A 27,116-nucleotide genomic window follows, 5' to 3' on the forward strand; every position below is an offset into this window, starting at 1 on the left:
ACACCTACTTACCACTTGCCTGTACAGCTGAGCTGTGTGAGTATCCCAGAGCGACCAGTGCTGTCTCCACCAGCTGCGTGAAGAGGACATCCTTATGAACCAACACAAACTCAGCGTGACGGTCGCCATGCCCCTCACAGTCACCAGCTACGCCCACATCGGCATGCTCCACCACACAGTAGACTGGGATCATCAAACCTGGCAGACAGACAGAGAGGTTGGGACCGGCTGTGTGTGTGTGTGTGTGTGTGTGTGTGTGTGTGTGTGTAGTCTGTTCTCTTTCCAGAAAGTGAAGGTGGCTTAAATGTTTTCCCAGATGCATATTCTCCATACATATGTTGTTTTTTTTCCCCTCATCCAAAAAGACTTTGCACAGTTTTAGATAAATCGATGACAGGATTGCCCAATTTGGTCAAGCATTTCTGGGTGCAAACTGCATAAAAAAAAAAAAATCCCTCAAAATTCAACATGACATCTAGAAGCGGTACACACAGATAGCTGTATTTACAGCTGTTCATGATAGCAGCATCATCATGGTCTAGAAGTTGGTTAGTTCAGACAGTCAAAGCAGTAAAAATGATCAGATGTTTCACATATTAAAATTACAGTTCAAGAAATCAGCAAATTTGAAATCCAAAAATCAGTAAATTGCTCATATGAAGTGGGGAAAAAAAGTCATTCCATCCATTGCCTTTCTATTTGGCCATGGTGGGGGTCTGCAGGTTAGAAACTAGCCTTGTGACTGGAAAGCTCCCCATTTAAATCTCTCAATCAGTTTGGAAAGTGTGGTGGGATTCTTTTTACTCGTTTCGCTATTTCCGTGCTCCTGATCAAGGCACAGAACAGCTACAGAGCAACTAAACAGTTTTTTCACCGTTTGGAATGAAGAGATATGTCCGCCTCTACATTTTTCCTCTGTGAATATGTACTCAAATCTGGCTGGGAGGAACTTTTTTTGGGAGAATTTTTAAGCTTTTTGTCATCCATGTTTCAGCGTTTTGAACAGGATCGGTGTGAAAGGGATTCCTACAAATACCAAAGATGACAGCAATAGATCTCAACAAATCTCTGCCTGTTGGGTGACGTAATGTGTTAGTGTTGCAGCAGTATAGCTGCTTGGTGGTCTCAGTGGAAGACTCTGGTTAAACTGGGCAGCTGCCAGTGTGAATGTAAGTCAGTGTAAGATTGCACAGCTTTATTTGTGTTTGCACCACACATTAAAACCCACAATGAATATGTCTTGTTTCCAGAACAGCTCTTAAAGTGTTGCCTGACATAATATCTATATTATTTAGCACTCAGGAGCGATGCCATAACTCCAGCGGTGAAACCGATTCCAGTGCGTTGGTCTAGACTCGTTATTGGGCAAGTCCAGAGAGCTCCTCCTGGAATCATTCACACCCATCCAGTCCACTGCTCTGTCCCACAGGAACTGCTAATTAACAAGCTATCAATCCTCCTCCCGATGAAGCAGAGACAGATCAGCCGGAGCCAAACCAAGGCAGCATCAGGCACGCTATCGACCTATAAGCCAACCACTCAGTGGAAGGGTGGAGGGAGGCAACCTAGCCGAATATGTGTGTGTGTGTGTGTGTGTGTGTGTGTGTGTGTGTGTGTGTGTGTGTGTGTGTGTGTGTGTGTGTGTGTGTGTGTGTGCTGTTACAATGTTTGTGTGATGATGCATGATGATGTTTTCAACTGCATGAGAGAATAATGGGTATTTGTGCGTGGGTGTTAGGTATTTTAGAGCGTACATGCTGCTCTGAAATACCAATGTAAAGTGTGTGTGTGTGTGTGTGTGTGTGTGTGTGTGTGTGGCCAACCAACCCACAGACAGTAGACACCAACATCATCCACATGTCCTTGGTAGACTTCATTTTGGTGCCTTGTGCCAAAACTTCAGCATCAATACAATTATGGATCATTATGCTAACATTTTAGCGCGCCCCGACCAAGCAAAAGAAGGCCAAACACCATCAGCCGTCAAAGGCATTTGCGGCGTTGCACTCGCTTGCACATACGAAAAGTGACGAAAATAGTTGTGTGTTTGAAAGAGACGCTCAAATCCTGCTGGCACTTGGGTTGAAGGATACTGACCCAGACACATCATCTCAAAAGTATGGATACATTTAGTGGCCTACTATCATTCTACAATTGTAATTGCATGCCAAGTCTAACAGGATAAACTCAGGAGGAAGGTTAATTCTGGCTGGGGACCTTTGTTGCATGTCCTCACTTTCTCTTCCCAACAACAATTTCAATAATCAGTTAATTGTATTAAGTCTCCAATCAAGCCAAAAAGCAAACATTTTCTGCTTCTGGCTTCTTAAAATTAAGGATTTTCTTTGATTGCAGTATCTTTGGATTTTGTAAAGACAACCCCAGAAATGTAAAGACTCACCTTGGGCTCTGGGAAATTGTGATGGGTTCATTTTCAAACAGGACAGATACAAATAAATGAATAGCAGATTGAAAGAGGCTTCTGTGATAGGAAAACAGAAGAGTAATAGAGAGGATTGTGTCAGCGTGGACAGATATCTAAGGAACGATTCCAACATCTAACTTAATCCAGGCCTTAAAGCATTTAGGTTCCTCTCACCCACTAGTGGTACCTACGTTCTGTATCTCTCTGCTACATTAATCAAGTGAAATATTGTGTGGTTAAGGGGAGACTTATTTTGTAGTGAGTACAGGTTAACACGTTTATTATTGCTACAATTCAAAGTAGGGCTGGGCAATATATTGATATTATGTCGATATTGTGATATGAGACTAGATATCGTCTTAGATTTTGGATATCGTAATATGGCATAAGTGTTGTCTTTTCCTGGTTTTAAAGGCTGCATTACAGTAAAGTGATGTACTTTTCTGAACTTACCAGACTGTAACTGTTCTGTTATTTGCCTTTACCCACTTAGTCATTATATCCACATTACTGATGATTATTTATCAAAAATCTCATTGTGTAAATATTTTGTGAAAGCACCAATAGTCAACACTACAATATCGTTGTGGTATCGTTAGAGGTATTTGGTCAAAAATATCGTGATATTTGATTTTCTCCATATCGCCCAGCTCTAATTCAAAGTGTTGCTAATATATTTTAATATAGAATGTGTATACTTCACTATGTAAGGTGATGTTTTGTGTTTAGGAAGAAAGTTTAGCGCTTGTTTTATCTTTATCTTTTTCGTACTGTACTTATTCCTAGGAAGGAGTTACTTTAAGATTTTATTTTAAATCTATTTTCATGCATAATCTGCTGTTTACAAGAATTTGTTTGTGTACCGTTGTGTGTTTGAGGAGCTTCAGTCCAAATAAATGACTGAACACTTGTATTTAAGCAAGCATGTGCATATCTGTGTCAATGCCGCACCTCCTAGTCGCCTCAGCGGTGTGCCGTTCTGTCTGGTCCGCGGAGCTGCTGGGCTGCCGTTGACCTCCAGGAGGCTCAACTTGCACGGCGGGGGGCCACTGGAGGCAGGGCTCTCCCCTCCTCTCTCCTCTGGGCTGGTGCTGTCCCGAAGGCTGGGGCTCTCCGTTTCCCCGCCTGCACCTCCACGCTGCTCCATCACCCTGAAAACTCCAGGAGGAGCACCCAGCACAGAGTGTGAAGCTGAGAGGAAACACAAGAACTTGCTTCAGTGCTCAACAAGAAATACGGTCAGGTCGCATGACGCTTAGGACACTGTTTTGACGTGAAGACAATTAAAAAATAAACAAATAAAAGCCACCACTACATATTCAAAAAGCCTTGGCTTCAATCCACAGAATTTAGTATCCATTAGGTTTTTGATATCAGATCCTAATTGGAGTATGAATGTGTTTGATTAAGCCTACATTAAAGAAAACTGTGACTTGTATATCACTGAACATGATCCCATTGAGTTTGAGAGGGGTAAGAAGGAGGAGTTATGCAGTTATTATACAGTACCAGTGACTCTTTCCCAACTCTGATTAAACCAAAACAAGCTGAAATGGTCTTCATACACCTACACACTGTATATCAAGTACATCGTCTTTTATACTCTGCCAGTGTTGACAGTGAAAAGCCATTATTACAGACTGTTTCATCAACAACTGGTCGCTTTGTTCAATTCCTCCCCGGCCAATTCGGCGAACACATTTCTTTGTTATTCACATTCAAGAGAGGCAGGGACGACCACAACAGACAGAGTCAGAGGCATCTGGGACGAATCACAGGTCAACAAGTGGCGTTCACTCAGACTAAATACAGACAAGTATATTATTCTGTGTTTACACACATTGGAGTAAATGATATGTTATAATGACAGACGTGAGCGAGTGTAAGGAACACTGTGACAATGCACTCTGTATTCTGTAGGTAAGAACACAACCAAAAAGCACATAGAACTAAACAAAACATGTAAAAAATATTCAACATTTTTCTGTCAACATACTTTATGATATAGGTGGTATTATCAACTATGTATGTTAAATCATAAATATATTATAGTTTTTATTGTATGTTATATTATAGAGCAGTTTTACTTTATTAATGTGCTAATCTACAGTATGTGGCTTCTATATATATATATATATATATATATATATATATCTGAGCTACTACAATGACTTTAAGGTGAGTAGACTCTTAAAGTACAATGGGTATGATTTAAGCTTTGACTTTGTACAAAAGGAAAGGACCGAGTACATCATTAATACAGGTCACAATATTACATGGCTCTTCAGAACACTAGATGACATGACACAGCAGGACTGGACTCTGTCAGCAGAGACTATAGGAAGTCATTGGGCACTAGTTCTAACAAGCAGCCACCTTAAAACCACAACTTGCCGTTTTTACACTTTGGTTTTTGTACGGATTAAACAAGATATCATTTGTTAATTAATTTGCCTTATATGTGCTGGTAGGTGGATTATTTTGATTCCCATTGGCAGACAGATCCAGGCTATCCGTTTCCCCTGTTTCCAGTGTTTATGCTAAGCTAAGTGGTCTCCTGGCTTCATTTTTAGCAAACAAATACGAGAGTGGTATCGATCTTCTCATCTAACTCTTTGCAAGAAAGTGAATACATCTATTTTCCAAGATGTCAAACTATTCCTCTAAATGCTGACATTGTTACATGGGATCACGTCTGAGCCAAACATTTTTATAGGTTCTTTAACTGTAAATGACTGTCATTTGTCATTTTACACACAGCACTCATATACTGTAATCTGCTGAGGCTCGTAAACCAGAAGTGTAGGCATTAAACATTTAAAAAGCAAACACAGTCAACTTAAATGTTTACATCTCAGGTCTCCATGTGGTTTCTAAACTATAAAAATGTTTCTTTGCACTGGTTTACTGCCAGAAAACATTTAGAAGTGAGTAAAGCCTCAAAAAATATATATTTGAACAGGATACCCAAAACCTGCAGCATCATGCATGGCTAAATAAACTCTGCACAGTATCTTTGAGAAAGTGGTCTGCTCTCCCTGCTTTGTGTTTTTCCTCACACTGTGTGGTTACCACTGGTATGACCGGTTAAGCCGGCAGCGACACATACATCTGCACTCAAAAGCGATACATGATTATAATAAAGCACACATGAAAAATTAATAGCTGCTGTTTAAAAAAGCCCATCCAACACCAACAAGACAAAACATTTAAATCACACAGTATGGAGCGACGGCCACCTTGTTTGAGAGAGAGAGAGAGAGAGAGAGAGAGAGAGAGAGAGAGAGAGAGAGAGAGATTGCAATATGTGTCTCTTTACCGCTAAGGCACTATATAAATGAAATACATGCATTTCAAAATGTGCACTCAGACTCATATATTGGTTAAGAGCAACTTGTATATAGTGTTTGATATCTGTCACAAAACTGGTGTACTAAATAATATGGTAGTATGGATGGATATTGGAACGCAGGGACAGTCCATGTGCGTCCTATACCCTATAGCTACCATGTTGGAGACCAATAGCAACTTCTCCTTTTTAGCAGTCCCAAGTGCAGCAACAAGGAGAAGGATTCCTTACACCACGAACAAGATACTTCATATGTGGGGCACCTGGGTGGCTCGCCTGGTGGAGCGTGCGCCTGATGTGCAGAGGCTCAGTCCTCGGCGCAGTTGCCGCGGGTCGGGATCCGACCTGCGGCCCTTTGCTGCATGTCATTCCCCCTCTCTCTCCCCTTTCAATCTGGGCTGTCCTGTCAAATAAAGGCCTAAAATGCCCAAAAAACATATATATATCTAGAGTTGCAAATATTAAATCGATTAGTCAACTTTTAAATTAATCGCCGGTAGTCGGTTTGAGTAAGTTTTTAAGACAAAAAGTAAAAAATCTTTGATTCCAGCTTCTTAAATGTGAATATGTTCTAGTTTCTTCTCTCCTTTGACAGTAAACTGAATATATTTGAGTTGTGGACAAAACGAGACATATTTCACCATTTTCTGACATTTTATAGACCAAACAACTAATCGATTAATCGAGAAAATAATCAACAGATTAATCGACTATGAAAATAATCGTTAGTTGCAGCCCCTATATATATCCTTAAGATACTTCATATGTGATAGTGTCCCTGGAAAGGTTAAGCCGAGCAGGAACTCCAGCCAGGAATTAAACCATGAGTTTATCACTATTGAAGGCCAATACCAACTGGGGAATTGAGAGCTAGGCTATGGTTCACTGCACTGCACCAGTACTGTTGTGGCAGGACTTTACCTATAACCTGGCTTGCTGACTGACAACAATCAAATTCTAAACATCCCTTTAGAAACAGACACATGACAGATACTATGCGTTTCTACAATATACGATTAAAAAGCAGTTTTATTTCTAAAAGACCATCATGTCAATAGTGCTGCTAATCTCTGTCCCTCTGGGTGCAGCTGTCCCTCCCACACTGCCTTTGCTAATTTACCCATTAATCCTTTTTTATCATACAACAGATTTAATGATTGCTGAGCATTCTCCAGGCCACCAAAACCGAAAAAAGACATTTGCCAAAGAATCCATTTCCCATGGTGGGACTCATTTACACTCCAGGGATGAATAACAACTAAATGCTCAATCTCTCAAATCAACACACACCAAACAAGGACACAATGCCAATGAAACTTTTTTTGTATAACTGAGCTCGACACAGGTCTAGCCTAGTTTAGACCATACACTATACAAAACTAGGTTTAGACACCGCACACACTGTATCACATCATGAGCAACCGAAACAGGAATCCAAGGCGGAAAAAAATCTCTCTCTCTCTCTCTCTCTCTCTCATATTTGGGGCAATTGATTATAATCAGACCCCTTCCCTCCGTCATATTTTCTCCTCAAACCAGTTTGTCATTAATGAGGAGACATAAAATGTGGAGAAAAAAATAAAAAGATGGTTGTGGTGTTTGAAAGAAAATCAGAGCACTGTGCATACGGACAGGGAAATCAGGCACACAAGCAGTACATACAGTAACAGAACATGGTGTGTTTGTCTCTATGGCAGCACATTGGATCTGAGCTTGCTCGCTTTCAGCCTTAAAGAGATTTGTAGGACTTTTAGTTTCTCAATATAAGCGCAGTACAGCATGACAATGATCCTAAACCTATAGACATGGAAGCCCAGGAGTTTTAAAGGCCAAACAGTGGATCATTCTGAAAAAGGATGTGAAGATGGCTGCATCACCTGAGAAGATAGCAAGTTAGTGCTGACGTCAGCGGGTCGAAGACTTCATACATCATAGCAGACATTTTGACTTCTCACAGAAGGAAAAGGTCAGATGTTACTAATAACATTAACAATGGCTCTGTTCTAGTCAAGCTTCCCATTAAGCAATGACAGGGCTGTGTTTAAAAATCGCATACTAACGTACTGCATACTCGATGTTTATGTGCTGCATACTGCATACCAAATTACGATTATGAAAGTATGACATAACAGCAGACTTAAAATGAGCTATACTCAAGCAATACGCTTTTCCGAGCTGCTGTTGAATGAAGAGTTTATCACAAATGTAAATCAACATTACCTCTTACAGTACACTCAGTGTAATATTTTCCAGTTTTCTTTTAGGTCAAATTAAAATCATTAAATAATTTAGTGTTTTCTACAGTACATGATATACGAGCTCCTGCATTTGTCCCCTTAACTGTACCTTAATGTCACTCGCCATCACTTGTTGTTACTTTATCCAACGGTAAATTATTTAAACTGTCTGCCTCGCAAATTCACCATTGGACAGTCTGAAAAACCGCAATACATTTTGGGGCAGTTGAGTATGTCCAGTAAGCTCACGTCTGATACTCAGAAATTCTAACTAATGTAGTATACATTTGCGTATTTCTCACATACACAAAATCCTTATTTTACTGTATGCAGTTGGAACGAACTACATACTAAATTGTACGTCATACTTAGTACGAATAGTATGTTAGTATGTTGGTTAGTATGCAATTTTCGAACAGACCCAGTGGCTCAGTTCCAAATCTCATCCTTTTTCTTTTTACTTTTAGTATAGACAGCAGCTGCCCTTACAAAGTACATACTGTTGCATGCAATTTGCATATAATCGGGGCTACTACTTCTTCATATCATTGCGCCTTGAACTTTGACCGTCTTGCTCATATGTGCTGCACAAAGGATTGTGGGTCAGAATAGCCAGAAAAGCATGCTAGCTTACATACTGCAAAATGTGACCGGATGCAGTAGGACATCCTGGTATTTTTTGACATACTGCATTTGACATACTAAATATTTTTTTGGCATACTAAATAGTATAGTAGTATAGGTATTGGAACTCAGGGAGTGTGTCAGTGAGCCAACATGCGCAATACTAGGACCTTCGACTTCATACTTGGACTTTCGCCTTCATTTGAGCATTATGAATCTAAGTTTAAATTGTTATTTACTAGGCTACTATAAATACTTCCATAAAAAAAGGTTTAAAAAAAAAAGAAGAAAAAAAAAGTGTCTTTCACTCACTCGTTCACACACATGAAACCACTTCAAGTGACACATTCAGAGGGTGTACAGCCAAGAGACCACACACTCCCAACACAGACTTTACTAGCACACATGGAGGCCAAATGTACAGTCACACTCAGTAGCCTCCAACTGACAAATCACGTAGAAACACATAGAAAACCTCAGCTTGCTGCAAAATACTGGAGTAGATTAATTTAGGCAGGGTCTAATTTAAGGGGTCTCTTGAGTGTCTTTAAGAGAGCTTCAAGGGCCTTTAACGGCATTTAAGGTGTTCACTGTAATTCAATCAACTGTGAATTCTCTAAGTATGGATACTAAATTGGAGTCTGATGACACCTTAAGAGCCCTTGAGAGGGTTCACAAGGTCCTTGAAGTAGGTTACAGTTACAATAGGACTGGCTGAATTTTACTAGAGTCTAATTGGGGTCTGGTGACACCTAAACATTTGTGGGAAGGGTCCAAAAGACCCTCAGAGGGTTCCAAGTGACTTTTAAGGGGGATCAAGTGGTCCTTGAGTGGATAAAACGACATCATAAAAGCATGTAAAAAGACAATAAGAGGTCAAATCTCTGGGTCCTTGTTTTGTTTGTCTTGTGCACAGAAAACCAGCGTTGCAATTGTTTTATGAGGAGGAAAAATCATTCATCACATTTGTTAGATCTCAAGGATACACGCAATGAGTTCTGGTGAGCAACACTAGACGTAAACGGAACTTTTGTTTGTTTATAAGAGAACTCCACAAGGCACCTTTAAAGCCGCTCAACCAGCCTCACAGTGAGCTCTTACTACACGGTCAAACTCCACATACTTGTATTAAACTGCTTCAATTAGTAGCTGATTAATTCTTAACCAGTGAATAGGTTATGAATATACTTACTGCAAATGCATATGCAATAAAAGCATATTTTATACCAGAACCGGAGGCAAACTTCGCTTACAATACAGTCACCAGACAAGAGATCCTGCTCGGGCTCTCAGATCATGCAGGTACATTAAAACCAGCACATTAAATATCAAGTATTCACCTGGTCCTAAACCTAATACATCATGTAAAACCCTAGAGAAAGTGACAGCTCTATTTTGACAACAAATACCACACATCTGTATTTGGGTCAAATGACAACAACATCATCAAAACTAATGTTTAGTTTAGTTTCATAGTGGTTATTAAGAGATGAAATATTTGGTTACATTTAGGTTTTTGATCAGGCCTTCACATACCTGAATGGTTATATACAACAAATATACATTCACATTGTATATATCAGGGCCCTATCTAAAATTATTAAAGTCTTTATTTTGAGACTTTGCTTTTTGTTTCTACTGCTTGTATTCAGTAAAATAAATACAATTTAGTAGGCTACATATGAGACTGTGGGAATAATACTATTAATTGTCATTTTCATCAGCATGTTTTATTTGGTTACAACAGACCACTAGCCTTCTATTAGGTCTATAATATCATATTAGGAAATCACATAACATTACTAAGTCAGATTCTGTTTCTGAAATGTTCATAATTTTTATTTTATTATCTTATTAGAACTTGTTTCAGCGACGAAGCCCCTACTTGGTCTAGTGTGAATAAGCGACGAATTCCGTTCAAATACCACTCAAATAATTATTTGTTCATTATTTATTACTCATTACCAGCAAAAAAACTAAATCTCCAGGACATACTGATAAATTCGGCATGCATGTACAAATGATGACTTACTTTATTGTTGTTAAGTCTCAACTTTTAGAACTGTTACCTGACTGTCGCGCCCACGGCAGCATTAACGTTTATTACGTTTATTAGCAGCTAATAGCGGAAGATTTTCACCTAACGTGTCCCGGCCTTCTTATATACTGCCTTTGGTCCCGGCAGACAAACACAGCTGCAGCTAATAAAATTAAGCTAATAATGGCTCCGTTTGATTCAGGTGTGCCAAATGAACCGCCATTGACCAATATGTATGTCAATGCACTGACCAAAAAAACGGCGCTGACAAAACAGTCTCTTATTGTTAATGCTCAATGGCACACTACACGTTCTAGCTAGGCTATATGTTAGGCCTACTCATTGTTAATTGTATTAGCTACAGCTATGTTTAACTAATGACACCTCTTTGTAAAGGGGCAGTTAAACTAAAGGATATTAAAATAATTGATGATTGGTCGCTTGCCAAATTGAACAATATGTCGTTTTCAAGAATGCACACGTCCTAGGAACTTTAAATTGAGTTTGGCTTGTGGTGTCGCGTTAGGAGAGCACACTTATAGGATCTGAACCAACTTCACAACTTGTGTTAGTTGTATATAGTATGTTTTCCACAATTAAGTTATGACCAGTGACCCTTTATTCCCCTTTACAGTCTATGCATTAGCATTAGGAAGTGTCTTTATGTTTTAATAGCTGTTTTTTTTTAATTGAAATAAAAATATTAGTGATAGGAAATCATTTAAATTGATAGTAAAATATGTTTCCCTCAACTCCAGTTAAGACAATAAATAATGTTATTTGAATACCCTTTTACCTTTTATATCAGCTCTTCTTATTTTTCAACTTTCTTTTTATCTTTTTTCTACATCCTAGGCTACATACAGTAACATATATTGAGTAATTTCTCTATATACCAGTTAGTTCCAACATGCCATTTCCATTGCAACATGCAAAAGCTGTCAATCCAAGTGCTGTATGGAGAAAAAAAGCATGTGGCAGATGTTTTCAAGTTAAAATGAAGCTTCCACCACACAAGGAAAACATATTTTATGGTATATTGTAGGCATATATATATATATATGCTCCAAAGTGTTTTCAAGTTATTTCAAAACCATATAAAAAATCTCTTAGTAAAGCAAAACAAGACACTGTAAAAGTTGCAATGTCAGTGCTATAATAGGAAGACAAAAGTCACTCCATAATTAGAGAAATTCTATTTTATAAGAAAAAGGCTATGTTTTTTTAATCTGATAACAAGTTATGGAAATATAATAATCTTAACTTTGATCAAATGAAAAAATTAAGTAATTCAAAGCATCTCATGTCTAATGAAGATTTACTTAAATACTCTACATCAAGTGTATGTGTACCGAATATTGGATAATACAACAACTTGTGATTATTTTCACGATCATAAACTGCATTTTCTAAAAGGAACCCCACATTTAAGTCATGTCTCATAAAAAGTGACAGCTCTGTTGTTTTGTAGTAAAACTATGAATATCTATTTTTGTCAAATAATGACAAAAGAATGTTTTTTTATGGTCAACGTCCCATTTGGTTATATTTAAGGTTCTGGACTGAGTTCCACTGTACTGTAATGAAAGCAACTAGTTTACCTCCACAAGATCAACTGTTACTCGTGCATGCAGTGTTAAAGCATGACATTTTCTTACATACAAATATGCATTTTGACATGAAACTAGTCTCACATTGCCTATGTATCAGTTCAAAATGCCATACAACTTGTATCACTTCATTGTCAGGCATGTTTGCATCATGAACTATTTGATCCGTAGTTTTCCATCAGTTGTTACAGTATGAAGAACTTTTCAGTAAATGCTCACTCACTTTTTAAGAAGTCACTGTGCTTGCTGGGGAATAAACTCCATCCATTGGTGTAAAGGAGAGAATCCAGCCTGAGACAATATGAATTTCCCAACGTTTCCCTTCGTGTCAAAAGCAGCACACCGAGCGAGGAGATATAAAGACAAGGAGTGATGAGGACAGACTGCTGCTGCCTGCTGAGTAAAGAGCAGTAAAATGACACATGTAGAGGGAGAGAGGGAGAGAGGGCGGGAGGGAGGGAGGGAGGGAGGAGATGGGGTTTGGGAGGGAAACCCCGAAGACAGATTGACACACATGAAATAATCGTTACATTTATTTGCTGTCTTCAAATGATAATCTGTAACATTTAAGCTCTCCAGCAGAAAACATAGTTTAAAAATTAAAAAAAATGAAAAGCTGAGCAGACGTTGTGCAGCATGTGGGTAAAAAAAAAAAAAAAAAAGAGCTACCTCTTTATTCTAGAAAGCCGTGCACTAAATAAATAATGTGATCACAGATATAGAGAGTAATTCATTTCCCAGATGTCGTGATTGCAGAGAACAGGAGGAGAATAAGTTGGGGGAAAAAAACGTTAGAAGTTCATCATTGTAACAATGTCACAAATCTTACATAGACACACTAAAGAGATACACACCGGGGTTTAAAAAGTTATAAATGATCAGAATAGATATAACAGAGAAGCTGATTGTCTGACTCCTACTGGTGGAGAAAAAAAAAACAATTCAAAGGAAATGTTGGACCTGAGCTAGACCTTTCTTAACTTGCAAATCCTACAATTTATAACTATGGCCCAAAAGTGAACGTTGTCCCTTTGACCATAAATGATAGATAGGGGTAGAGAGGTTTCGGGGGTATACACATTGTTTAAAATGTCCAATCTTCAGTGGACTGCTGTGCTTAACCCTGGAGAAGATGCCACTGTTTGCTTGTTTTCCCTCGTCTTTAATATATTTTGTACAATGTGTATACGGGTGGTTCTTTCTAGATCTCCTGTTAAGTAAAGTGATCCTTGTCTGTCTTTGTTCCCTTATTTCAATTAGATGGAATAAACTGCAGTAGGATTTATCCTTTTGCCATCCTGATCTATTCTATTCTGTATCTATTGTTCTATACAAAGGGAACCCATGGAGAAGAGAGCTAACTGCGCTCATCGAAGCCCCCTCTGTATAAATAAAGGTTGACTGAATGAATAAGACCAGATCAGTTTGATGGGCACTGTTTTAGTTACAGAGAAGAGGTCATTCTTCCTAAATGGCCAGCAGACTTAGGAATTGTATGACAAGTCATTTTTTTATGAACAATTACATTTTAAAAACATCTTCTTTTGTCTTAAGTCACTTATACCTTACAATATCAATGTGATATTTGTTTTTTACAATTCTGAATTTAATCTCAAAAATGTGATTAATTTATTCTCCTAATTCTGATGAACTTAACATTTCTGACTCAAAACTGAGGCAATTTACCAAAAGCTCACTGTACTCTTCAGTTGGGTGGGATTCAAATTATAAATCCCTCTTATTTAATGTCACTGCACAGTATGACTCTAATGTTTGAGCAGGCAAGTGATAACTCTTCACTTTTAAAGAAAAGAGATGTGTACTATCCTGAGAAATGATTCCATATATTCTGTCCATTCATCACTTAGTTGTTTGTAAGTCTTTCTGTCCAAATAGCAGGGCTGGTGGTCAACTTTCCTTGATTTATTCTAGATGGAAGAATAGTCACCTATCATTACTACTCAGGCTGTCTGCCTTCCTGTCGCTCCTCCTCTGTGGTTTGTGTATGTGTGTGTGTACACTTGTCTGTCCTACATCATCCTAAGTAGCTTTGACAGCTCACCACAAGTTGCAAGACGTGTGTGTGTGTGTGTGTGTGTGTGTGTGTGTGTGTGTGTGTGTGTGTGTGTGTGTGTGTGTGTGTGTAATGGCATGTGTGGCAATTAAAGAGTGCTTTCACAAGGCTCAAGCCAGCTCGTATTACCTGTAACAGCAAATATTGATGTTCTGCGTCTGTTTTTCTGGAGCTTTATATGTACTAACTAAAGCATTTGTGATTTACTTATATATCATTATTATATGACCAAAGGCTGTATATAAGCAGAGGAAATGATTATTTTATACAGAATCTGTTCAAAATCATTTATACCCAAAATGACTGTTAAATTAGCCAAATTTATATTAAATTGCAGTTTTATGTTTTTCTCAAAGTAAAACACGTTTAATTTCTTTGTGCATGAAACATGTCACACCAATCAGATGTAATTAAGATGCATTAAGATGCGCACCCCATCATCATTGTCTGATGATAAACTTCCAGAAAAATCAATCATCTTAAATGAAATAGGGAAAAATAAACATCACAATTTCTTAGAGCCCATTGTGAATTCATTAAATGTCTTCTTTTGTACGGCCAACAGTCCAATTATTCCATTTTATGCCATTAGCTTTGACTTATCACAGCAAACAATTATAGAGAACCTCTGAGGAAAGCTGCTGTCTTTTTACTGAGGAAGTGCTGCCCCCATGTGGCAGCGTTTGGTAATGACATGTAGGTTATGGCCTCCCACCAGTTCTGACCGTCTGACCTAAAGTATAGACAGCTACATTATTATTTACTATATTACTTTACTATCTAAACGTTGGCCCTGTTCTTACAAAATGATTACACACTTACTGCTGCAGTTATTCCTTATTACTGCCCATAGTGTAGTTGTTTTTATCTTTTCAAGACACTGTCTTTGAGACATTTTAGGTGACGTTTGGGGAGGTGTCTTGAAAATGGGGGAAGAAACCAGAAACAGAGTTTAAAAAACAAAACAAGAAAACTTAATTCACCAGCAGTGTTCTTAGAGCTGCAGTTGGTTTTGACTGATTTTTGGAAATCGTACATAATGACATATTGTGTTTTATAAAGTTTCTAAAAGTATTTAGAAGTTGGAGAATGCTTCCCCAATGGCGTCTATCTACCGTTTAAATAATGTCTCCTTATGTTTCCCATAGAGTTGCATTGCAGAGAACCCTAATTGGTTGGGTTCAGGTTAAGATGAGAGGAATATTGGGGAACATAAAATGTGAAACAACACCGACATCTAGTGGCCATTTGACGAGCGGCAGCTTGAAATGTATTGCTTATTTGGTCCCCTCGGTGCGTGAGGAGGACAGTTGAACAATCAAACAATCATCAAATAGAGGTCTATATGTTTTATGTCAGTGTGTTTGTGCATATGTCTCTGGGTGTGTTTACAGTATACACACACGGTTTACAGTTTGCTGTAAAGAGTTGGTCGGTGGCTGAGGTCTATGCTGTGTAATCCCACGGCCTGTTTCTGGAAAACATGACCAGCAATGGAACCACTGACTCAAATTTTGGATCTCATTCTCATGACAAAGCAGTTGTCTCAATTACAGAGGGCTCTGCAGGTATAAAAGAGAACAAGGTTCACATACGAGTGCACACACTCACACACACACACACACACACACACACACACACACACTTTTAAAATTAGTTTACACACACATACTCAAGGGAGACCACACGGTGGAGCACAGCTGGTCGCAGGATGGGCAGGGTAAGTAGAAGCTAAAGAAGTCAAGTTTGTGCCTCTCGTATATTATTATTACAGTCACATCACTTTGCATCCAATTTTCCACACAAATACTGTACATTTACAGCAAATTTTGAAAAACCCACAAGGACATTTAATAACTCTTATTGCTGTTTTGAAGATATTTCCAGGACACTCCCAAGACTCTTTTAAGCATCTGGATTAAAACATATTCCATCTGTTGCACCATTAAAAAGAAGACGATTTTAAACCAAGATCCCAAAGCCATATTTCCTATCCAGGTAGCAGGAAATGAAATATGAATATGTGTTTATCCAGATTTTGAGGATTCTGGACATACCTTCAAAACAGCAATACATGTTGTTTTAATGAGATGCTGCGTGCTGTCTTCATTATTCAGGCAACTGGATGACTCCGACGTCTAAAGTGACTGTAAGCAGGGGCTAACCTGTTTCCAGTTTTGCTTAAGACGTGAATTAAGACTACAGTCAAAAATGCCTCGGTTGATGTTAGGACGTTTAACAGCTATGGAATATTAATGCAGAAAGTTGTGTCTAAAATGCCTTTCATTTTGTAAGCTTGTAAACTTAGTTTCTACATTTAGCTCTTGGCTTGCAGCATTTAGAAGGTAGAAAAGTAGTCAGAAGTGAGGCTGTCCTGCTCTTTTTCTCTTGTGGCTCTGCTGTTTCCTTTACAAAAACCTCACGATTGTTGAGGTCTGTGAGTGTTTATGCACATACCTCTTTACAGACAGAAACCCAAATGTTAAGAGAATGTTTAGAGTCTACATATACAACCTTTATTGTCCAGCTTACTAATAGTACAGGCACAAACTCAAATTCAATGGATTATGGACCTTTTTTACAGCAGACATTTTGACTTGTCATAGTAGGTGAAATTGATAACCTTAACGATGGCTCAATTCCATCAAGTGTCCCAGTAAGCTATTTCAGTGAGTCAGCATGCACAATACCAGGGCCTCTCCTAAGTGGAATGCAGCCATCATTAATGGTTTTGAATACACCTGTGCTTTTCCTACTATGACATGTCAACACGTCTGCCGTGAAAAAGGTCTATTACTTTTTCCTAATATCAGATTCACTCATGTGCCTTCCCCCAGATCATTTTCTACGAGGACAAGAGCTACCAGGGTCGCAGGTATGAGTGCGACGGCGACTGCACCGACTTCCACTCCTACCTGAGTCGCTGCAACTCAGCTCGAGTGGAGAGCGGGACCTGGGTGATCTATGAAAGACCGAACTACATGGGCTACCAGTACGTCCTCAGCAGAGGCGAGTACCCCGACTACCAGAGCTGGATCGGCCTCAACGATAGAGTCTGCTCCTGCAAGATGATTCACATCGTAAGCCTCCTTTTTAGTATGAGAACGCTTACATTTCAAGATGCTGAATTATGTCTCAACAAAACATTTCTGCATCACACCTCCTTCATTCTGTCTACCATTGAGTCTTGAAAGCTAATTTAGTAGGGAAAATATGCCAACGGCGGAGATTTTGTCGTTCTTGTTTAAAGTTTCTGATGCTTAGTTCTAGAGATTATGTGGAGAGAAAGAAGCAAACTGCAAACATAAGTCCTGAAGGCTAAATATCAGACAGAATGACTTGTTTAAACAGATGCTTGATATTAGTTCAAACCTACCCTGTCACTGCACTTCTCCATTGTGCCATCCACTTTTTATTCCTCAGCCATTTCTTTACTCTTCCACCACACACCCTCTTCATCACAGCCAAAACCTGCATCCATCTCTCAGTCAGCTTTTTCCCCTTCCATCCATGTTTGCACCACATCTCTACAAAAACCCATCTTCATCTCTCCGTTTCTTCTTCTCATCCTCCTCCAGGCCAGTGGAGAACCTTACAAGATCCAGCTCTATGTCAAAGGGGACTTTGCCGGTCGGATGTTTGAGGCGACTGAGGACTGCCCCTCCGTGCTGGAGAACTTCCACTGGAGGGAGGTTCACTCCTGCAGGGTCCTGGGAGGCTGGTGGGTATTCTACGAGCACCCTAACTTTAAGGGCCGGCAGTACGTGCTGGAGAAAGGCGAGTACCGCAAGCCGGTGGACTGGGGCGCTGTCTGCCCCACTGTACAGTCTTTCAGAAGGCTAACTGAGTAGCTAATGTCCTTTTTTTTTTTTTACGCCCTGCTGATTGGCTCACGGTTGTCACAGCAGCCATGGCTTCAATAAAACTAAATGATGAGAAACGACTTGTGTCTTCACTGTGTCTGAGTGTCTGGCAGTACGAGTGCAATATACTGTCCATTGAGTGATCTGTACCTGAGGCTAAACATACATCCAAATAACATATCTAAAGAGCATGCCTTGGAAATTGGTTAATAGTAATGGAAGTACGCACAGTTTATAGTAAAGGAGCTAAACGTGTACACTCATGGGTCTTGTCCTTTAAGCTTCTTGCTATATTTGTGGGATGTCTCTGAAAAGCAGTAACAGAGTGGTTTTAAGGAGATTAGGGAGAAATCGGGCTGAACTGAACAAACCGTTAATTTATATAATTAACGGTGAAAGGAGTTTATTACTGATCCTGTCAAAACAAATCAAAATCAAACTGTAAAACAAACTATTTTATTATCGTATCTGCATACAGCTGTTGTTCATTGTCATAATAGTTTAAAATCGATGTATTTACATCTTAACTCACATGCCAAACTTTGGACACATGATTGTCATGCAGTGAGTTGTGCGGCATGCTGGTTGGTCCTGTCTGTTGAGTTCCTCCAATGTTCACATCGGGGGCTGTCCTTCGTTGATGAAGCTGAGCTGGGTGGTGTGCTCCCCCCCACTCCACTCCTGCAGGTCCAGGAGGGGTTCTTCGGGGTGTGAGGCCATGCTGGAGGGCTGGAGAAGGGGCTGGAGCTGAGACTGGGAAAGGGTACGGGGGTAAGACGAGGATGTGAACTGGGACTCAGACTGGGACACGAGCAGGAGACGGGATTGAGGCTGCTGACTATCGGGTCCTGATAAGTCTACCAAAAGGGGAGTGATGGATGATGGATGGCTTGATGAAGAAAGAGAGGGGATGGAGATGGAGGAGGGATGTGGCATAACTGTGTGCTCATGGGGTGAGCTGTTGAGTGATGGGGGAGCCGAGCGATGGGAGACTGGGGGATAACGGGAGGTGAGGGTTTGGGATGGGGGACACTGAATCGGATCCAACTCTCCTTGTAACAGCTCCGTCATGCTCGGGTGAGGAGAGGGCGGTTCAGCTACCAGGACGGATGGAGGATTGTGATTGTCCGAGCAATCCACAGGTGCGTGTTGGGTAAAAAGGGGTGGGGCCGGGGAGCAGCTGTGTGATGACACGCTGGGAGGCCGAGCCACGGTGCTGGCCATCAGCAGTGTGGAGGGGTTGTGGAAGAGGGGTTTGAGAAGACTCGTCATTTCTTGCAGCTCCTGACTGACGGCGGTCACCTGGCGGGAGAGGACGCTCATCTGGAGAGACGGGAGTCAGAGGAAGAGTCAGTACTGCTGCTGTGTTTGGGAAAGTCCCTGTAATACAATGAAGTTATTATTACGACTTACATTTGGGATACAAACTGCATCCCAAAGTCTTTCATTAGCTTAAAATATGGATTTCTTCCTTTTTTTTTTTTTTTAAATAACTAGGGCTGTTTGAAAATGAAGAAACATTTATGTGAATTGTTTGGTGACAACTGACAGAAAATATGGGCTGTGCAGTCAAAGTGCAATAACAAAAACTCATCATAACAAATAAAAACAAGATAAGCAACAATTTACAATAATAGGACACTATGACAGGCTTCAACCTAAACACCAGTTTAACTTTAATAACTAAGTTAACTGACAAACAGTGGTGGAAGAAGTATTCAGATCCCTTACTTAAGAAAAAGTACTAATACCAACAAAATCTGTTACAAGTAAAAGTCCTGCATTGAAAATGTTACTTATAGGTGCCCTGTCACACGTATTTCATTACTTTGTGGTAATGTCTGAAGTTCTACCATGGACTTTTTTTGTGGAAAAAATGCCTTGGTTACCTTGTTACAAGCCATTCTAGCGTGGTATAGAAACCCTGCAGGAAGACTCAGCTCGATTTGTGCCAGCTTGACTCTGATTGGCTAACAGCTAGCCAATGAGAGCCTGGCTATCAGCATCCTTTACCCAGCGCAACTGGGCGAGCTCATGAATAGTAATGAGCTCAGACAACATGATGTCAGACCGACCAGCTTTTGTAATTGGCCTGATTTCTCCGCTTATTTCTTTTCAGTGGCTAGAGCTGACAGAGGAGGTAGCAGTTCATTTTCACATTCACGACATAACACAAACACATATGGACCTAACATATTTCAAAAAATGCAAGTAAAACTGTTTTGTGTGGCAGGGCACCTTTAAGTAAAAATATGTAATATATGTCAGGAAAAAGTACTAAAGTATTACAAGTAAAAGTACTCAATGCAGAAAAAATTCTCACATTTTAGAAACTGGAAACGATCAAAACTTCAACAGTCAATCAACTAAGTGTTTAACAGGCTAATCATTTCATTTCAACTTGTAAAGTAACTAGTAACTAAAGCTATCAGATTATTGTAGTGGAGTAAAACGTTTTTTTCTGAAATGTAGTTGAGTAGAAAGTAGAAAGTGGCATGAAAAGAAAAGACTCAAGTAAAGTACAAGTACCTCAAATTTGTACTTAAGTACAGTACTTGAGTAAATGTACTTAGTTACATTCCACCACTGCTGACAAATAACTATGAAATGGCGTTTAAATTGGGGATCACACCAATTTGCATTTGGTCATAGTCATATATTCATTAAAAAAAACTCTTTATTTGTCATTTCTAAATCAACAATGTTACAGTTTTTCTCTGTAACACCTCAGTATGACCAGCTTTACCTCGTGTTTTAGCTTAGCGATAGTCTGCATGGTGTTACCGTCATCATGGGCCCCTGTGGACAGATACAGAAATACACACATGCATATACAGTACACACGTATACATGCAAGTAAGGACTTCAACAGCTGACTGATAATTAAGAATACATTAGTGATTTATTCAAACAATTTATCTTTGCAGCTCTACAGACCACTCAGTCTGGTGTGTGTATGTGCGTGTGTGTGTGTGTGTGTGTGTGTGTGTGTGTGTGTGTGTGTGTGTGTGCGCGCACGCTAACCTGAGGCAGCTGAATCTGGGCTGGGAAGAAAACTCTGAGATGAAGTGGGAGAAAAATCAAACTTCCGGTCATAAACACTTTGGTTTTCTGCCTCAATCGCATCTAGAAACCTGAGGACAGACAAGAAGAGTGAGTCAATGTCTTCCACACAAGACAATAAGTTAAGAAAGTGATGATTTTAACTTTCAAATGGCTTTTCCTTGTTCAAGACAACATACAAGATCCCATATAATCTCTTTTGACTTTAGATTTTACAGAAACACAAACTGGACATCGCCAAAGCAACAACAAGATTACTCATTACTTCACTGAATCCAAGTGCAGTTTATTATTATGAGGCCTCTTCTTTTGTTTTGTTAGATAGGCAGCAAAGCTAATAAAAACCTAACCATACAAAAATCCTTTAGAGTCAGGGATCTCCAGGACCCCAATTAAGATCATACAAATACAAATGCATCTTTAATTCTCTGATTATTGCTGAGTGCATGATTTGTCCTTTAAAAAGAGAACTCATTAATGCTTCTCGTGGGCAGATATGTCAACGTAATCAAGATTTCTTTCCAACTGTGATGCAGCTTATTTCCCTTTAAGTGCTCATATTATGCTCATTTTCCTGTTCATAATTGTATATAGAGGATGTATCAAAATAGATTTACATGGTTTAATTAAAAAAAAAACTATATTTTTGTTGTACTGCACATTGCTGCAGCTCCTCTTTTCACCCTGTATGTTGAGCTCTCTGTTTTAGCTACAGAGTGAGACATCTCACTTCTGTTCCATCTTTGTTGGGAGTCGCACATGCACAGTAGCTAGGTAAGGACTGCTAGCCAGTCAGAAGCAGAGTATGAGGGCGTGCCACGCTAGCAGCTAGGCGAGCATTATAACGTGTGTTACAAAGTGATGCACGTTTGTCTCTGAAGGCTGGACTACAATAGAGCTGTTTGGAGCAGTTTGTGAACAGTGTTTTCTCTGGAAGATGGTAAGTCCCTTTGGGGTGGACTTAGGGCTTTTTCACGACACAATTTATGCTTGTGTGCACCCTCACACAGCTGTACTAAAGTGAATGGATTCCTCCAGTCGAGCATCTGCTGCCACCTCTCCAGGGACTCAAATTAGCCTGTAGATGGTTTGTGTTTAAGAATAATATCACAAGTCAAAAAAGAGTCAAAAGTCAAATTCACACAGTGGGTTACTGCCACTGGATGAACAAGCTAACACTAAGCCCCTAACCCAGTGAATGGTTCCTCACCGAGGGCTGAGGTCCGGCTGCTGGCAGCTGAAGCTCACCCCAGGGATCTGCAGGCTGGCAGGCCGGGTGCGATTGCTCGCCAGTCTAAAGGTTCTCGCCGACAGTAGCGGGGAGCGCAGGCCTCTGCCTGGTCTGCTCGGGGGAGGCATCTTGGGGAGTGGGGAGTTCTCATCCTCTGAACCTGATCCCTCCTCGTCCTCCTTGATGGATGGAAGCTTCTTCATGATCCCTCCGTTGCTCTCGCAGCCTGTCTGAGGAATTAAAAAGAGGGCAGAATACAACAAAGTGTAATCATTTGTTTGAAACACAGAGAGCTGCTGCGATTCTTTTTATTTTTATTTTGTAGCTATGAGTACCACCTACATGTCCACATGTTCTTTAGTATGCATGCATACTGACAGTATTAATTATAATGCTCTTATGCTTAGCATAAGTGTGTAGGTTTGAAATGGCACACAGCGCGAGAATTAATAGGTCAGGAATGTTGAAGTCACTCTTTCACCAGATGGGGGAGCTGCTGAGCCATTGAAAGCATCACTGAGTGAACAGTAGCCATTCACAATAGCTGCAATGGCGCTGATATCCATTCGGTTTGTCAGCAGCGCTGCAAAGGAGCGCTCTCATTCAAAACCAAGCAAGCATCGACGCCATTCACTCCCAAAGACATTCAGCTCTGAAGGTTCTCTATAACCTCAGATGAAATAATATAGAAGATGATGTTTGCGGATGTTTATGACTCCTAACAAGTCATATCCAAACAGATTGTTCTTTTAAAGTAAAATTCCTGCAGTCAGCATGTTGTTACTGGTGGATGGTTCTTGGATGTATATTTCCTGCATCTTCTGTGGACTGTCATTTACAGCAGATGAAAACACTGTCAAACAAATCCAGTTTTCTCTTTTCCCTTTTTGCCCCCCTGTCACCACCACTCTTCCCTCCCCTCTGTTTGTTGTCTTCTCCATCATGTCTTTGGCCCACGTGCTCGACTGGTATTTTTAGATCACAGAGGTTTAATTTTAGCAGTGGTTTGCCTGAAGTGATCCGAGTGGAGAAGGGTTTGTTTGGCATTTCAGCAGCACGTGCCACCCTTGATATGCAGCATGCCGCTATAAGGGCTCCGTACAATTCTGTGTGCATTATTGCGGTTGTAAAGATAGAGAAATATGTGTATGTTGCATGTGAGAGATGTTGAAATATGGTCACTGTACATGTAATATGTGTGAGTAATTATGCATGTGAGATGTACTAGACACGAGGCGCGAGACAACATTGGACAACACAGTGTGTGTGTGTGTGTGTGTGTGTGTGTGTGTGTGTGTGTGTGTGTGTGTGTGTAAATGATTCTGTATCTGCACGGACAAATACGCTGTGTAATGGTATGTTGGTATGTGAGAGCTGCATGTGTGAATGTCTGCAGTGTGTCGGCACGTGACTGCAAATATCGGCGAGGTTCTTCCTCTTCCTTTCCCCTGCAGCTACCTTTCATCCTGATGTTTTCTCGTCTCGTCTCCATCTGGTTGTTGTTCTATATTTATCCAGTCAGGGATGACCCACTCCTCCCCCATCCCTCTGATAGCGCTATTTTTAGTCCCATGCCGCACTCAGTGCTGCTGTCGCTGTGGTGAATATACCATAGGCGCCCGGAGTACAGGGGCGCCCATAAAGTGGAGGGCCCCTCCCCACTTTCTTTTAATGTCAGGAATTCCTGAACCCCGCAAATGCTACTTTATTGCAACAGGATCAAAAGCCGTTGTGTCAGAAACGTTTTGTTAGGTACGTCTACATATATGCTTTCACTTTTATCTGTGCAGCTGTTTGCACGGCTCCGCCTCAGCTGTGTCTCACAGGCGTAACCGCGACCTGAAATGAAGCGTTTATTTATACTTTAAGTAATTTTTTCCGACAATACGCGCAAACGTGAGGTTGATGCTCAATAAAAAGGCACCGAATAATATATACATCCACATTTCCGGCGGAGCAGTGCGCTTGGAGAGCGGCTAGAAGCTGTCAAGTGCTCCCTTTCCTTAACGGGAAGATATAGAGTAGGCTAAATGAACAGACGAATCGTTCCAATTGGTGTTCTTTATTGTTGAATAGCAGCAAAACAAAAAAAGAAGGGAGACCACAGTTCCTGGATAGTTCCGGGATTTAACCTATCTCGACAGGCTCCGAGCACCGACCAGCTGGGCTGAATGCGGGCTCACTGGATGCGCTTGTTACTGAATGCACAGCATGTTAGTGCTAGTTTGTAATGTGTACATATGTGTGTGTGTGTGTGTGTGTGTGTGTGTGTGTGTGTGTGTGTGTGCGTGTGTGTGTCTGTAAGGTACTGACAAGCACGTGGAGTTTCCTATGGATTCCAAGGGTAAATGAGTTTTATATATATGCTTACTTTAAGTAGCTAGTGTCATTGAGTGTCAGCTACAAAAGTTCTCGCAATCATTTACATATGACAATAAAAGTTTTGCTGAAATCTTTCAACGTAGACAGAAAATATGCACCATGTTTGTCCCATACTACTGTGTGTTCAGAAATCCATTGTTCCAATGTTCCATTTGATGCTTCTATCCTGCGAGATACAGCAAGAAGCACACCCAATTCACATAGTATTTCTGTGACATTTAAACAGTTTGTTTAACGTGCTTGAAAGTCGAATAGAAACATTTAAAAAAAATGGTCAGTGAGGCCTGACAGCTGAGCAAATAGCTGCAAACGTCTTACTTTATTTCTCTATCCATAAGTGAACCGCATCCTTTCATGCACCTGCTCCCTCACTCACTTGTTTTATAGAGATAAGCTGTTTATCATTTAAAAAAAAAGGTGGACTAAGACTAAGTGGACTTACAGCCAATCAGGGGGGGATTAGTTGTCTTAATCAAGCAGGAATCAACATGTTTCCAGACTGACTACATATATGAATTTGGCAATAAATGTAAAGATGCCTCCTTCAGCAAAAAGTAAAGGAGTTCATGTATGCAAAAAGCCCATATACTAAAGCTAGAAAGTCTATTAGGTATAATTTAAATAGTTTTCATGCTGCTATACTCTGTCCCCTGATATTTTCCTTGGACCTCTGCTCTAGTTAGCAAGCTTACTCACAGTGAAAATGTGACTTAGTTATTTCCAGTATATGCTGGTTATTCATGTGTACGCTACAGCTGAGATCCATCTGTAGATTACTGGCATCTGAATCGTCCATGTTTAGCCCATGTATTTATCTGTTGGCTGGATCTCAAGCAGAAGCCGTGGCTTCCTCCTCACTCCCAGTCCAGATGGCTAATCCTTTTTAAGTGCAAAGCCATCACTCCGGCATTGCATAAAATGTTGGGTGGAGGAGGTCACTGCACAGCTCAGTCTAATATAAAAACAGAAGGAGTCTTCTTTCTTTAAGGCATTTAGAACATGATATTAGTTATCTGCAATACACTTCTATGGTAATATTAATAATGATAGTGGTAATATTACATTTACCAATGGAAAAAAAACAACATCAGACAGCTGGACAGAGAGACTGGCTGTTATACCTTACAGATTCTATATAGGGTGATATTAGGTTAAGAGGTTGTTTGGGTGTCTGATCAGGATGCCTCAGATCATGTTTGACTAGGAGGAGATTCTCCAGAACATGCCTGAGGGACTACACATCCCATCTGGCCTGAGAACATCTTTGTATACCACATGACAAGCTGGAGGATGTGCTGGGGAAAAGGATGTCCGTGCTACTTTGTAACGCCTGCTGCCACTTCAACACAGATTCAGATAAGTGGCGGGTGATTGATGAATGGACAACGCAAAACTTATGTGTGTTTATTTGTCCCCAACTTGTTGACTAACTTTGTTTCAGAAATTATGTTTTAACCTTCCAAACTCAGATTTTGACTGTGAGCAGAGTGATCAGTGATCAGAAAAGCATCGGCCATTCTCGTACCTCTGTGCTGTGTCCCTCCCGGAGGTTGTACGTCAGGTCATGCTGGATCTCAGTGATGAACTTCTGGGCGTAGTCAGAATAGAGACAGAGCACCTCGCGGAGGCCTTTCAGGCTGATATACTGCAGGTCACAGTAGGTCAGGGCCTTCACACAGGCGTTGGTCTTAATTACTTCCTCCTGGGTCAGACAGTCGGAGCCAATCAGGTCGCCCCGACCTGGAAAGCAGAGACACATACATTGTGTCACGTACTTAACCTGGAAGCTGATATATGAGCCATAATGCAACAGATGCATTTAATATTTCCTTAAAGCTTTAGTGCGTAACTTTTTGATATTATTGAACGTCCGTTACATTTGAGCCATTGCCAAATGAGTTGCTACAAAGCTAATTAAGACTATCAGCTCCACACAACTCTCTCTGTATTTCTCAGTATGGCGATGTTCAGAAGATTGTGTCGTCCGGTGACTTTCCCGCGCAGAAGCTCGAGTGAAGATAATGACCTCTTCTGAAGAGTCCATCATGTTTTTTTTAATCCTCCGTGTCGTCTTTGGCTTTTTTCTGGGGATCACAGAAGGCTGTATCATGTGGATGCGCCGACAGTGTTGTTGTCATTACTTAGAATTCCTCATGGAGGCCACAGAAACTACGCACTATACCTTTAACTGACTCCAATATTTTCTATATTGGACCAGCA

General features: G+C 40.3%; 3 protein-coding genes across 5 annotated transcripts in view; 1 reads left to right on the forward strand and 2 right to left on the reverse strand.

Moving 5' to 3' along the window:
• Positions 1-12,697, reverse strand: part of LOC116044776 (DNA-binding protein SATB2-like) — a 28,698-nt gene extending 16,001 nt beyond the window's left edge. Inside the window, exons 1-3 of one of the 2 annotated variants that reach the window (XM_031292248.2) lie at positions 12,507-12,697; positions 3,377-3,616; positions 13-198 (exon numbers count right to left, since the gene is read on the reverse strand). In XM_031292248.2, coding sequence (XP_031148108.1) covers positions 13-198; positions 3,377-3,572 — 382 coding nt within the window. In that variant the 5' untranslated portion in view covers positions 3,573-3,616; positions 12,507-12,697. The remainder of the gene's footprint in view (positions 1-12; positions 199-3,376; positions 3,617-12,506) is intronic. The other variant, XM_031292247.2, reaches the window with a different exon arrangement.
• Positions 12,698-15,927: 3,230 nt separating this feature from the next.
• LOC116044768 (gamma-crystallin S-like) lies at positions 15,928-18,297 on the forward strand. Its single transcript, XM_031292231.2, has 3 exons — positions 15,928-16,077; positions 17,195-17,437; positions 17,936-18,297. The coding sequence occupies exons 1-3, from the start codon at positions 16,069-16,071 to the stop codon at positions 18,206-18,208; spliced, it is 525 nt and encodes a 174-aa protein (XP_031148091.1). The 5' UTR covers positions 15,928-16,068; the 3' UTR covers positions 18,209-18,297.
• Positions 18,298-18,657: 360 nt separating this feature from the next.
• LOC116044766 (potassium voltage-gated channel subfamily H member 8-like) overlaps positions 18,658-27,116 on the reverse strand; it is a 31,680-nt gene continuing 23,221 nt past the window's right edge. The window contains exons 11-15 of one of the 2 annotated variants that reach the window (XM_031292229.2): positions 26,422-26,636; positions 22,494-22,744; positions 21,245-21,354; positions 20,967-21,019; positions 18,658-19,543 (exon numbers count right to left, since the gene is read on the reverse strand). In XM_031292229.2, coding sequence (XP_031148089.1) covers positions 18,836-19,543; positions 20,967-21,019; positions 21,245-21,354; positions 22,494-22,744; positions 26,422-26,636 — 1,337 coding nt within the window. In that variant the 3' untranslated portion in view covers positions 18,658-18,835. The remainder of the gene's footprint in view (positions 19,544-20,966; positions 21,020-21,244; positions 21,355-22,493; positions 22,745-26,421; positions 26,637-27,116) is intronic. The other variant, XM_031292230.2, reaches the window with a different exon arrangement.

Source organism: Sander lucioperca, chromosome 24, assembly GCF_008315115.2.
Source record: "Sander lucioperca isolate FBNREF2018 chromosome 24, SLUC_FBN_1.2, whole genome shotgun sequence".
NCBI lineage: Eukaryota > Metazoa > Chordata > Actinopteri > Perciformes > Percidae > Sander > Sander lucioperca.